This window comes from Populus nigra, chromosome 2 (assembly GCF_951802175.1).
Source record: "Populus nigra chromosome 2, ddPopNigr1.1, whole genome shotgun sequence".
Classification (NCBI taxonomy): domain Eukaryota; kingdom Viridiplantae; phylum Streptophyta; class Magnoliopsida; order Malpighiales; family Salicaceae; genus Populus; species Populus nigra.
The window spans coordinates 45,356,624-45,369,856 of NC_084853.1; the positions used below are offsets into that span (position 1 = coordinate 45,356,624).

Genomic DNA, 13,233 nt, shown 5'->3' on the forward strand with positions numbered 1-13,233 from the left:
CTTTAATGTAATTGCTTAGGTGTTTTTGTGAGTCTTTTGTTTATTGAAACAAAATATTTCTTCCATTAGATTTTGGATAAATTATCTTGAAGAAATTACTACTTGAGAGCTTACGTGATATAAACTCAGCACACTTAAAATTAATTAGTAAATTTACTATATATATATATATATATATATATATATATGAGGCATGTTTCTGATATTGACTAGTGTCCATCAATGGCAGAGAGTCTCTGTTTGCTTTTTTATTTAAAGCTAAGAAAAACTGCTGTAAAGTCCTTTGTTTTCCATTTCTGAATTATTTAAGCGTAAATCAAACAGCAGCAATGCGCAGCTTTAGCCTGCGTCGAATACCCACATGAAACAACAACGGGCAAACAGCCAACAGTACTGTTATGGACAAAATATAGCAGACTGTGTTATCCATCTTGAAGAAGAAGCTTGGGGTTCTAATTTCACTGACTTTTTTGCATTTTCATGTAACTTTCCTTTTCACCATTTCACTTGAAAGCAAAAGAGAGGGTAAATCATGATCAGGGCATGACTTTTTTCTCTAATTGCAACCTGTTCTTTGCCCGGTGTCTTTTTTGCCTAAAAAGAGCAGTCCCAATACGTAAGAATTTAAAACTTTAAGCACCTCACCCTGCAGTATTGATGCTCCCATCAACATTTTGTTAATCGGGCTCTTTCTTGTTTTGGGAACCGTATAGAGCTATAGATCTGCAGGCAAAAAAATAATTTAAAAGATATTTTGTGAATGCAATGTTAAACAAGCTTGAAGAAAATATGGCATGAAGTGTGCTAATTGTAATGAATTTCAAGTATTTATGAAATTCTCGGAACTTGAAAAATATTTTATTTTAGTATGAGGTCAGTTTACTCTTTTGATTTTATGATTATCACAGATTTAATAATTACTTGCAGTTAGTCCCTAATTTTTCAAATAAAAGTTTAATTTCAGAACCATTCTGTCAAAAAAAGAAGAAGAAGAAGAAGGGAAAACTTATATTTTTAGTCTGAAGACTTATCCACCAAGCCTATCTGGTCAATCTTAGCGTTCTAACGAAGGAGATCTTTAGGTGGAACCCACTTTGAGACACGTGTATGGCCTTCTTCAATCCAGCACTGCACCAAAACTTTACAGTCTGTGTTGCATTCAATAGGCCTTGGCAAAGGTCCAAAGACCAGATTTCTCCGATAAATAAATCCGGTTAAGGATGCAAATTCACTATCTTGAGTTTTCTTTATATGGAAAAACCAAAAACAATTATGATGTTTAGATGCTGAATAGCGATATTTTATTAGTTTTTTATTAAATAAACAAATAAGAAAGAGAGAAAATCAAATTTATAACTTATAAAAAATAATAATAATAATATCTTGAGGTATTTTCTCTCATTTACGCATCTGTTTTTTTTAAATAAACTAAGAAAATAATTATTAGAATGTTCTTGAGTACCATAAAATTACCTGCAAAAACTATCACAACAACATGAAATATATATGGCGAAGGAGAAAGCTGTAATTCAAATGTCCAATTTTTAATTTTATCTATTTGAATTGTTGTTTTATATAATAGTTATCAAACCCAACTTAATATATATAAAAAAAATTGAGTTACTTTTTTTTATTAATTTTTTAAAAAATAATTTTTAATATTGAGATGAACGAATTTAGACTATATAAATAAAAATCTGATTGAATTAATTAGTTTTTAAATTAAATGAAAGACCTAACTTGAATTAAGTTTCTAGAGAATTAAATTTCTCAGATCATTTCACCAGTCTAAATTGTGGTTACAAGCTATGGTTTTTTCCTTTTATCGAGCAGCCGTCTTGGTTGGAAAGGAGACTGAGATGATCAGCCATTGATATGGAGGCGGCAGTTAGCTTTTGAAGATTTTTTGCTCCTTCTATGTGGATGCCTCCCTCTTTAAAAAAACAATTCCCCTTTACCTAGTCGTTATCCAAATTTGCATCCATAGGACATTGAATCTGGACGAAGACGGTTCATTTCAAGTTGTTGGCTTGGTTTTTACTAGCTATGGACCAGCGCTAAGATGTAGGCTTGTTTTTATTTTCTGCATAAAAATTGAATACGGAACCAAATATGTACTTTAATTTTCATTTCCTGAGAAATTTGGAGTAGGTGATTTGAGGTAATATAATAAATTTATAATATCAATAATTAGGATTGAATTAACTCAGGTTATATAGCTAAACTTACAGTTCGAATCATAAGATCGGGATAATTCTATAGAAAAAAATTATAAAAATCACAAAGTCTATTTTAGAGGAAAAAAACAAATTTCAACATGTGTTAATTTTTTAAACTTATAATTCAAGTTGTTAAACTGGAAAAATACTTTTATTTTATTTTATTGTGCTTAAAAAATAAAAAAAAATATATATATCCGGTCAATCTCTCAATGACCAATAACCAACTATTCTTATGAAAATACCTAAATTTCTCAAATACCAAGAAAATTAATTTTTTTTTGGGCAGAAATATCATTACTATATCTGAGTGAGTAATGCAAATGAGTATGTGTCAATAGTGTTTTTCAATAGTCCAGTGAGCCAAGACACACTATAAAATCAACATACTAGTCACCTTCATGCAGGCTATGCAGGATTTTATTTTTATTTTTTTTATTTTTATTTTTTTGATTTACGTAGAGTGTCCGGGCCTACTTGCGTGTACCACGACTATTCCCCACGGCTCGCTGGACATTCTGCAAGTCCAGGAGCAGGTAAGGCACCGCGGGGGTGACAGGCGTGCACATAGAGGATTGAACCCGGGATGAAAACGGAACAAATCACACGATTGATCACCACAGCCAAACCTTCGAGTACAGCTATGCAGAATTTTATTGGGGCCAGTCGATGAGAGACGATCTCGAACTTCATCGATCTAGAGGAGAGTTTAATTAAGCACCAGAGAACCTCCAGCGAATCGAATTTTCATCAATGTCGAAGCTCTACTAATTAACCCTCCACTCTCCTCAGTGAAAGATTATACTTGCAGTTGAATATGCATGTGAGAATCCATATCTTTTTTTCAAGAAGAATATCGCTTTGTACTTGAATACAATCGAAGCACATATATAATTTTTATATATATATAATTTGAGGTGTTGAATCAGCTTGCGTATATCATAATTATTTTCCAAGTCTACTGAACATATTGCAAGTTTAATAAACAAGTAAAATACTATAAAAATAACAAACATACACATAAAAAATCAAACTGAAGACATTAGGCAAGGCAAGCCTTACCACTGAGCTAGACTCTCGAAGCACATATATATAATTAAGTACATGATGGGTTGTTTCATCATCAGGTTTGCAAGGTCTTTAAATAGATCGGGAGAAAATCCACCTTTATTATCGTCAGCAATAGCTCATGTGCACGCACGCGTTGGTCCCTAAAGTTAGAAAGAGATGTCTCCTTGTGGCTTGTGCAGCAGAGGAAAAAAGTCTTGAGTGATAATTCATAATTATCATTGGTTTTTGGATAGCCACACTAATCATCAAATGAAAACGTGTGGAATTCTGAAAAATTGTCCGATTTTCTGATTTTGCTGGAAGGCAAGCAAGCACTAGTACGTCCTGGTAATTAAATCTCCCAAGGCAAATTAAATTTCAACACGAGGGTGTAGCATTCTCCGGCTCCAGAACAGGATTTTCTGTGTTGAGCAAAATTAATTATATCAGTTTGAAAAATTGACAAGCAATTGAACGCCATCAAAATAAAATTAAATCAAAAACTCTAATTCTGTAATAGCAGAATTTATCTCTCTTTTCTTTGAAAAAGTCTCGTTAACCATGTATAGGGTATCATCTAGAGTTCAATCAGGCTAAGTTTTTTAAAGATATTAAAAATTTACATTGTTATTAATTTTAAAATTTAAAAAATTAATCAAAATATACACAAACTAATCGGATTAATACATTAATAATAATAAAAAAAAAAAGTTAAAAGCTAGGCCATGGAGAGAGCCGAGAGGGGACAATCTCCCCCGTGATTTTCCTTTTTGCCCATGCAATGTGATGATACTCTTCTGCCATCCCTGATTCTATCTTCCTTCTGTGCCACGATTTCTTTCTTTTTTTTGCTCCTTCACCACCACAGATCGTAACATTCGATCTTATAAAAGAAATAAAACATTCAACGATGCAAGTTTATCACGCTGACTTGACGGGCCCAGAGATTTTGACTTTTCTATCAAATCGAGCAGAGATCTTCTAGCAAGATTTCAAGAGCCACTGAAATACGCATGTGAGGAGATTTGAAACTAGACAAGCTAAAGTTGCAAGTTCTTGGCTGGCCAGGTGATTCTATTGCGATTTTGGACAAAAATAAATAAATAAATAAATGAAAAACATTGACACTCACTGTCCATTCAAAATCGTGGAATACACGGTCAGATTCGTATCAGATAACTTGAGATACTTCATCTAGAAACACGACCAGTTAAGACTCGAGTAGAGTTAACTTGAGATTATTAGATTGTAAATAAATTATTTACGTGAAAAATGCATGCAATGTTACTGTTACACGAACCTTTTGACTGCGTGTGTGGCAGTGAGTACACTCAATCATATTCCATCTATATATATATATATATATATATATATATATATATATATATAAAATACTAGTAAATTCTCTTTTTTTTTAACTTAAAAAAGTGTCAATATTATGATTTTTTTTACAATATTCATTAAAAAAATTCAATTTTAAATTCAATTTCCCAACCAATTCTATATTATAGAAGACTAAGTAAAAAAACAACTAAAAAACTTAAATGATCAACAACTAAAAAAAATCATATTAGGTTTAAAATGTAAAACCATTAAATCTATGAGTCGGCTAACCCAAGTCAACATGCTAACCTCATAAACTAGGTAATGTATTTCATTGCGATTAATAACTTTTTTTTTCTCTAAACTATTGTTAATTTAACTATATAATAACAAAAACAGACGATTACAAAATCGAGTGTTAAACCAATACTAAGATTTTTTATAAGATTATGATAACCTTATATAAAGTAAAACATAACAAATTATGAAACTCGATTTTAAATCAGTTCGATATTAAAAGATAAAATAAAAAAATAAATTTAAAAAATAAAAAAAAAAGTTAAAGTCACCAAACTCGTTAATAGGCTTGTGAACTTTTTAAAATTTAATAACATGTTTTTTTTTTTCAAAACTATTTTTTTACTATATGATAAAAAAAATAGACGATCATATAATTAAGTTCAATTAAAAAATAAAAAATAACTCTGCTAAACTTGTGAATCAAGGTAAACAGGGTTATTTTGCCAAGATTTTACAAAATTTAATAACTTAATGTTTTTTTCAAAATCATTTTTCATTTAACTTTATTTTTCTAAAAAAATAGACCATATCACAATGCTAGGATATTTTTTAAATACTAACTTGATGCCATGATATTTTTTTGATACCGTGGTAATTATATAAAATATAAATTAAAATAAATTATCATCTCTAAATTTCTATAAATATAAATAATTAAATTAAAAAAATCAATAACAAAATAAAAAAAGGTAAAAAAAAAACCACAACACAGTAAAGTACTATTAATAGGTGTCGGGGAAATAGTGTTTCCCCCTACCTTTTAGCATTATACTTAATCCTTCCTTTTGCAAAAATGGAACAATCAAGGAAAGGAGGAGACCTCCCCTCCCTCCCCCGTACTGATGACATCTGATCTTTTCTGAGTGCTGTTTCTGATCGCCTATAGCACCATGCATGGATCCCTCTGCTGCTTTGAAAGCAACAGCTGGAGCTGCAACGCAAAAAAAAAAAAATTAAATATGAGTGGTTGGAGTTTATGGATGAATCGAATAGAAAACTGAATTTTCCAACTGTTTTTTTTAAATCACTGGTACTGTATAAGAGTTTGTTTAAGTGGGTGTTTATTTTTACAACAGAATCTATCTTTAAATTGTTTTTTAATATATTAAATTAATGTTTTTAGATAATTTTAATGTACTAATAAAAAATATATTTTTTAATATATTTATAGTTAAAAAAACACCTTTAAAAAATAATTTACAACACAACATTAAATATATACTCAATAACAGAAAATTCATATTCTTATAAAATTCATAAAAATTATGTTTTAAAATATTTTTTATTTGAAAATATATTAAAATAATATATTTTTTTATTTTTAAAAAGTTTATTTTGATACTAGGACATCAAAACAATAAAAACATCAAATAAATTAATTTTAAACAAAAAAACATTAAAAATAGACCACTAAAACAAACATTACCTAAACTTTTATTGAAAATATATATATATATATATATATATATTTTAATCATTAAAAACAAACATACCCAAAAAAAAAAATCTTTAAATTGCTAAACTATTCTCATTATGAGACGGGGCCGTGGGGCGTTGCTTTCTTTTCCTTTTCTGAGGAAGTGCCACGTAGATTCAATTTATTACATATTAAATTTTATTTATAACACTTAGTTAGGAGATGGTTGTTTTTCTTAATTTTTCGAGTTAGAACGTAAAAAATAATATTTATAAAAATAGATTTATTTTTAACACATAAAACATACATCAATAAAATTGTCTGTAAATAATATTAGTTTAGTCCTGGCAATGAAGAAACCGACTCAATTCTTAACTATTGAATAAAAAAAGAAATTAGTAGCGATCTGTTAAATAACAATGGACAAGAAATTTTTGTCCGGTGGTTTTGGATTGAATTAAACAATCACTGCATTATAACCTCTTGTTGGGTTAATATAGAAGAACCAGAACCGATTCTTTCTCTTCAATCAAATCACTTCAATCCACTGGGGCAGTTCCCCCTTGAATCTTTCCACGTGTACCACATCTCCTACACATGCCACATCCCTCTCTCTCTCTCTCTGTCTTTTACTTTCTGTGATATCACAGCTTTTTAATTCAAAGCTGATGATCTCTCTTATCACTCATCGAGGACAACAGGCACCTTCATCCAACCAAAGTTCTGTCTCTCTCAAAACTTTCTTCTTTCATAATAGAAGCAAACCTCAACCAAATCTCTCTCTGCCCATTGCATTCTTCCCTGCATCTTTCCTATACTCAAAAACAGCGAAGTCCCTTACATACAACTGTACTGTCCCGGACACAGAGAGAGAAGGAGGACTAGAAACAAGAAGCAGTACAAATTAATTTTGCTAAAGAACGGAAGATGGAAAATGGCGGGAACAAAGGTCAAGAGAATGATCATGCAAATCTTCCTTGGGATATATGGGAGCTTAATACTTCAAGATTTGACTTGGTAAATAGTAGTAATAACACTGCTGCTGCTGCTGCTGCTACCGACACATTCTTCACCACCACCGCCACTAGTGTGGTGGAGAGCGGCAGCTCCTGCACCCACCCAGAAGGCACTTCTGCACATGGGTTCTTGTTTCCTTACCAGAACAATTGGCTTTACCACCACAGCAACAATAACAGTTATCAGCAACTCTCTCTTTATGCCGGGGATGGGTCCAACTTGCCCCCAGACCCGCACCTAATGTGCTTGAAGCTAGGCAAGCGACACTACTTTGAAAACAGTACTAGTAATAACAATCACAACAACCACCCAATGAGTGACCGACACGAGGTTGGTGGGTTCTCTATAGGCAAAAGAGGCAAACCCTACTACAGCGTCGGTGGTGGTGGTGGTGCTCACGACGGACCCTCCTCTTCCACGTCAGTGAATGTGCCGAGGTGTCAGGTGGAGGGGTGCCATGTGGCGTTGTTGAATGCTAAAGATTATCACAGGAGGCATAAAGTTTGTGAGATGCACTCCAAGGCTCCTAAAGTAATTGTTCTAGGTTTGGAGCAGCGGTTCTGTCAGCAGTGTAGCAGGTAACACTGACGTTTCTCACCGTCTCTCAATTACAGCCAGCTTATTTGATTTTGCCTATAGTAACTGTTCCTGGATCTTTGGGATTTTCCTCAGTTGTCTTGTTTTTTCTCTCTCTCTCTTTGTAATCGTTGAAGTTTCCTCAGTTGTCTTGTCCTTACAAAAAAATCTGATGTGAAGTGGTAATTGCCAAATAGGCTTGTTGATGAGATTAAAAGTGGGCTTAGCTTGTTATTTGTGCAGGTTTCATGTAGTGTCAGAGTTTGATGATGCAAAGAGGAGTTGTAGGAGGAGATTGGCAGGGCACAATGAAAGAAGAAGAAAGAGCTCTCAGGATCCTGTTTCAAGGAATTCCTCTCAAGGTATGGATGTAATGATCTTGTAATTGACTTGTTTATCCATTCAATTTCCATTGTTGGAATTAGATAATGATGACTTGCTTTTGTTCTAAAGATTTTTCAGGAATAAGCCCTTTTGTTGTTTGATCGGGAAAACGGAAGGGCCCTATTTTCTACCTTCTAATTTTCAAAACTTTGTTTTAATTTTTATATGATTTTTTTAGATTGTTTTGATGGGTTATATTAAAAATAATTTTTTTTTAAAAGAATATTTTAATAATTTTTCAAAAAAAAACACTTTAAATAAACATTATTTTTTTCCCCAAAATAATTGCAATCACGAAGCAGAAATTCGAAATAACGAAGTATTAATTAGCTGGATCAGATTTTGAATTGAAGGGTCTGCAACACTGCTTCTGTAAGGGCTTGCTGGTAATAAGAAAACGTGCTCCTGTCTGAAATTTTATTAGGTGCTTGTGTACTTAAGACTGCTTCTGTGGATGCCCATCAGAAGAAAAAGATGAGCAAGTAAAATAAATTTTATGAACTGAAGGAGGACTTGGTAACTAAACTACCAGTTGAATCGGACGCCTTTAGTTATGACTAGGCTGGCTGGATAGTCTCCCGGTAGGGTATCGATGCATTTATTACTACTTGTAGATAGGTTTAGTTGACATGATATCAGTTAACCTTGGTTAAATTCTGTTCATGCTAGGAAGGGAAGAGTTTTAGAGGAGAAAATTATCCTCACTGGGTAGCTCAACGAGGCATTTATTTAAGGAGAAAAGCAATCATTACTATTGTAACTACATAATCTAGGGTTTGCTAGAACTTTCATTAATATTAATGTTGCATCATGAAGATTTATTTTTTAGACTTGAATTATTGATCTTCAATTTACTCTCTCTAATCTAAAAAGATTTTTCATGATTAATATAACATATCACCATTACTTATTCATACTTTTCTAAAATCCCACCTTTTCGACTGGAGACTTCATGAACTTTAATTAGAAGTGAAGTAGGAGAGATGTGTGGACTAAACAGACAGAAAACCTGTTTGGGATGAGAGGAGTATTATGAACTCGAGGCCTTTACCTCTCGGAGAAGGTGGAGATTGCTTGGCAAACATTATTACAGATGATTTACGTTAATCAACTTAAGTGTATTCCTCTGAGGAAGATGACAAGTGATTTTGGTTCTAATAGAATAATGTTGATGCTTAATTTGCTATCATTAATTGGCATTGATATAGACAACGCAGTTGAAAATCTATGAACATCAAAGAAACTGAACGGACAATTTCCTCCTCGACAGAAAAATTGATGACTGGGAGATTTCCATACATAGCGTCGCCGACAGGATGTGCTCTCTCTCTTCTGTCATCCAAAGCTGATTCCTGGGTTTCTCCATCTGATCTCTCCTCAAGATCAAGTGCCGCACTACGTGAATTGATTGCAGAACACCGCACAGCCATCCTAGCTAGACAGCTTGTTCTTGAAAAACACTTGCACCACCATGCCATGGAAGACCTTGGTGAGTCTCAACCTAGCTCCAATTTTCTTATAACCCATCAGCAACAAGTACTGTCCGAGCCACGCAATTGGGGCCGGTTAAACGACACCAGCACGCATGTGACTTTGGACCTCATGCAGGCTCCAAGTTCAGCATTCGGATTCTTGTCTCCCAGAGGGAAAAATAAAGAAGAGGAAGAAGAGTGTTCTGAGTTATGGAGCACCATGGAAGGAGCCCATGTAGTTTAAAATTAATCTACAACACCTACTTTATTCTTTTGCATTTGGTGTTAATTGTTTGGTCAGTGAGGCTTTTGGATCGTTCAACTTGCTGTATAATTCTTTCTTGTTTGATTGGAAACTTTTTTTTTATTCGGTCTCTAATTTTACCATAATTAATTTTCATAGTTCAATTCAATTGTGTACAGTGACTGGAATAATCAATGCACTTGGAGCAATTTGCCAATTGAATCACTGTTTTCTTTCAAGTTTTAAGTTGCAGTAGTTGAAAGTTGATCTCACGTCAAAACTAATTCTAAGGATGGCTGATTATATATGTAAGTTTACGGAGGAGCACGCCCCATTTTCTTTTTCATTTTTTTTATGGGTCTTAATTCATTTACAATAATGATATTTCCGAGCTGGTATTTTTACATGAAACTACATTCTTTCCTAGTTGGGCATTGTTAGAGAACAATACAAATTATATTTTGAACCTTACTTAACAGTTTAAGTTTTTAGGTTGAATTGGTTCCTTAACATGGTATCAGAACCTTGATGACCAAGCGGTTACGAGTTCGAATCTCACCATTCCTATTTATTTGATAAAAATTAAGCATAAGATAATATGAGCCAGTGTCATTTTCAAGCTCAAAGAGCTTTCACTTGAAGGGATGTATTAAAAAATTATATAAATCATATCTTGAATCTCACCTAACAGACATAAGAGGCATGATGACTTGATGCCATCCTCATCTTTTTTTGGGCTTGTCACCGGCAGTCTACCAGGGTTCCAAACTCAATAATGACAACTAAACATGAGGATTTGCTCGTTGCGGGACTTAACCCAACACTCAATACGAGCTAATAACAACTATGCATCACTTGTGTCCACATTCTTGAAGGCATCCCTCTCTCTCTCTCTCAAGAGGATTTGTGGCATGTCAAGTCTTGATAAGGTTTTTTGCTTTGCATCAAGTTAAACCATATGCTCCACCATTTGTGTGGGCCTTCGTAAATTCTTCTTAATATATTAGAGAATAATATAAATATATATTGGAGTCCTATTTGATGACTAAATAATTATGAATTTGAATTTCACTATCTTTGTTCTCTCTTCTCATTAAAAATCTAATTAATAGCAAAAGATAGTGTGGGCCTATGTAAGTTTGTAGGTTTTAAATTCAAAGGGCTTTTATATTTAATTAATAGCACAATGTAGTGTGATTTATGTAAGTTTTAAATCTAAAGAGTTTTCCCTTGAGGGAATGTGTTAGAGAATAATAGAAATTTCATATTGAAGCCTCACCTAGCAACTTAAGTTTTTAGATTGAGAAAATTCTTTGACAAAATAAAATATCTACAAGAATTTATATATTTTTAAAAAACCTTCTTTTAGGATTGAACCCTAGCTAGATTGTTTTAGATTAGATGATGGAGATTAACTATGTTTGTTTACTAGAAAGTATTTCTATAAAATGTGGTTTTTTGAAAAATAGATAAATTTTTTTATGTTTGATAGAGTTATAAGAAATGAGCTGAAAAATAATTTTTAGTATTTAGTTATATCAGGGAAAATTTGATGGAAAACAACTTATTAATGTTTTATTTTTTTAAGATTATTAAAAAATATTAGAGAATAATATAAATCATATCTTGGAGCCTCACTTAACAGTTTAAGCTTTTAGGTTGAGATGGTTCTTTGACATGGTATCAGAGCTTTGATAACCAAGCGGTCACAAGTTCGAATCTCATCATCCCCATTTATTTGATAAAAATTAAGTACAAGGAAATGTGGGTATGTGCAAGTTTCAAGCCTAAATAGCTTTCACTTGAAAAGACGTGTTAGAAAATAATATAAATCATATCTTGAGGTCTCACTTAGCAGTTTAAGCTATTGGGTTGATATGGTTCTTTGACAAAAAATAAAGAATAAATATGATATATATAAAAAATTGAAGTAGAATGAAATTGAAAAAAAATTAATTTTCTAAAGTATTTCAAATAAAAAAATAAAACCCAAATCTATCACATAAAAAAATAAAAAAAATAAAAAAACAATTTGAAAAATAATGTTTTTCTATCTATAATTCGTCACATCTTTCAAGATTAGAAAGAAATCCAAATCTTAAGGTGTCATGCTCGTGGGACTCTCTCCCGTATGAAATTAATTGATATCAAAGGCTTGTTTATATATACAAAACATGCCTCTAGCTTTCCATTGTGCCACGAAAAATGCAACATCAAACCGGTGCTCTACTTTTGGGAAAAATATGTCTGGGAAAGCATATGCTAGAACAAAAGTTCCTCTAGTTAAATTAAAACCCGAAGTAAAGTCGGACTGCCTGCCATAAAGAACATATTGGAAAACCTTTCTGATCTTCCAAGGAAAAAAAAGAGGAGAAAAAAGGGCCCTTCTCCTTCTTCTCACTAGGCAACTTCACAACTTTCAAGCTGGTCATCATAAGCTTCAGTCTCTAGTATGACAAGCATAGACAACATGCGAGAAAGATACCGACAGATAAAAGCATAATTATGAAATTTATTTCACCCAATAATTTGTCGACCCGAAACAAACTCAACTTGGATTTTATTCAGTAAAAATCATCATTTCATTTTAGAAACTCTCAAAATTAAAAAAAATAAAATAAAAAAACTAGTTGAAACCATGAGCTGACCATATCAACTACGATTTAGCTCTCGGATCAAATCTATTGTGATCCAGTTCCGGGATTAAACGAGTATTTTTGTGTTATAAATTGTTTTTTAAAATTATTTTTTTAAAAAAAATATTAAATTAATATTTTTAAAAGATTTTGATGTATTGATATCAAAATAAAAAAATTTAAAAAAATTATTTTTATATATTTTCAATTGAATAACAATTTTAAAGATATTTATGCATCGTGGCACCAAACACACAATAAACAAGCACTATTCCAGGTGATATAACTATGAACAAAAGCATCCAATGTGCGTACACTCGAAAGACACTTCCAACACCACGCATTGGAAAGAAATAAAAGCAAATTTTCTCATAATCTTCGAAAGTTGATTGAAGCCAATCAAGCTTCTTCTCAAAGTGCACGCCTGCAATTCCAAAGTCGAGAAAGTGTCCTTCGCAACCAAAAATAGTATGAGATTCCACGAGTGGTCTATTGATAGTTACAAGACTAGTTGTTTTCAAGTTTTGATGAAAGTTGCTTGGTGTTGAAGGCTTAGAAATTATCATCATCCCTACAAACAACTATTATGTGGCCA

General features: G+C 32.3%; 1 protein-coding gene across 4 annotated transcripts; it reads left to right on the forward strand.

The window, feature by feature from the left end:
- The first annotated feature begins 6,904 nt into the window (after window positions 1–6,904).
- LOC133681974 (squamosa promoter-binding-like protein 7) lies at window positions 6,905–10,125 on the forward strand. Of its 4 annotated transcripts, XR_009836588.1 has the most exons (4): window positions 6,905–7,904; window positions 8,146–8,264; window positions 8,356–8,867; window positions 8,956–9,114. XR_009836588.1 is itself a non-coding variant. In XM_062105187.1 (3 exons), exons 1-3 carry the CDS (start codon window positions 7,237–7,239, stop codon window positions 9,515–9,517), a joined length of 810 nt encoding a protein of 269 aa, XP_061961171.1. In that variant the 5' UTR covers window positions 6,905–7,236; the 3' UTR covers window positions 9,518–9,700. The 4 variants fall into 4 exon arrangements, 3 of the variants coding, with proteins under 3 accessions (XP_061961171.1, XP_061961170.1, XP_061961169.1); XM_062105187.1 differs by lacking the exons at window positions 8,356–8,867; window positions 8,956–9,114 and adding an exon at window positions 9,495–9,700; XM_062105186.1 differs by having other exon boundaries at window positions 8,356–9,114.
- Window positions 10,126–13,233: the final 3,108 nt, after the last annotated feature.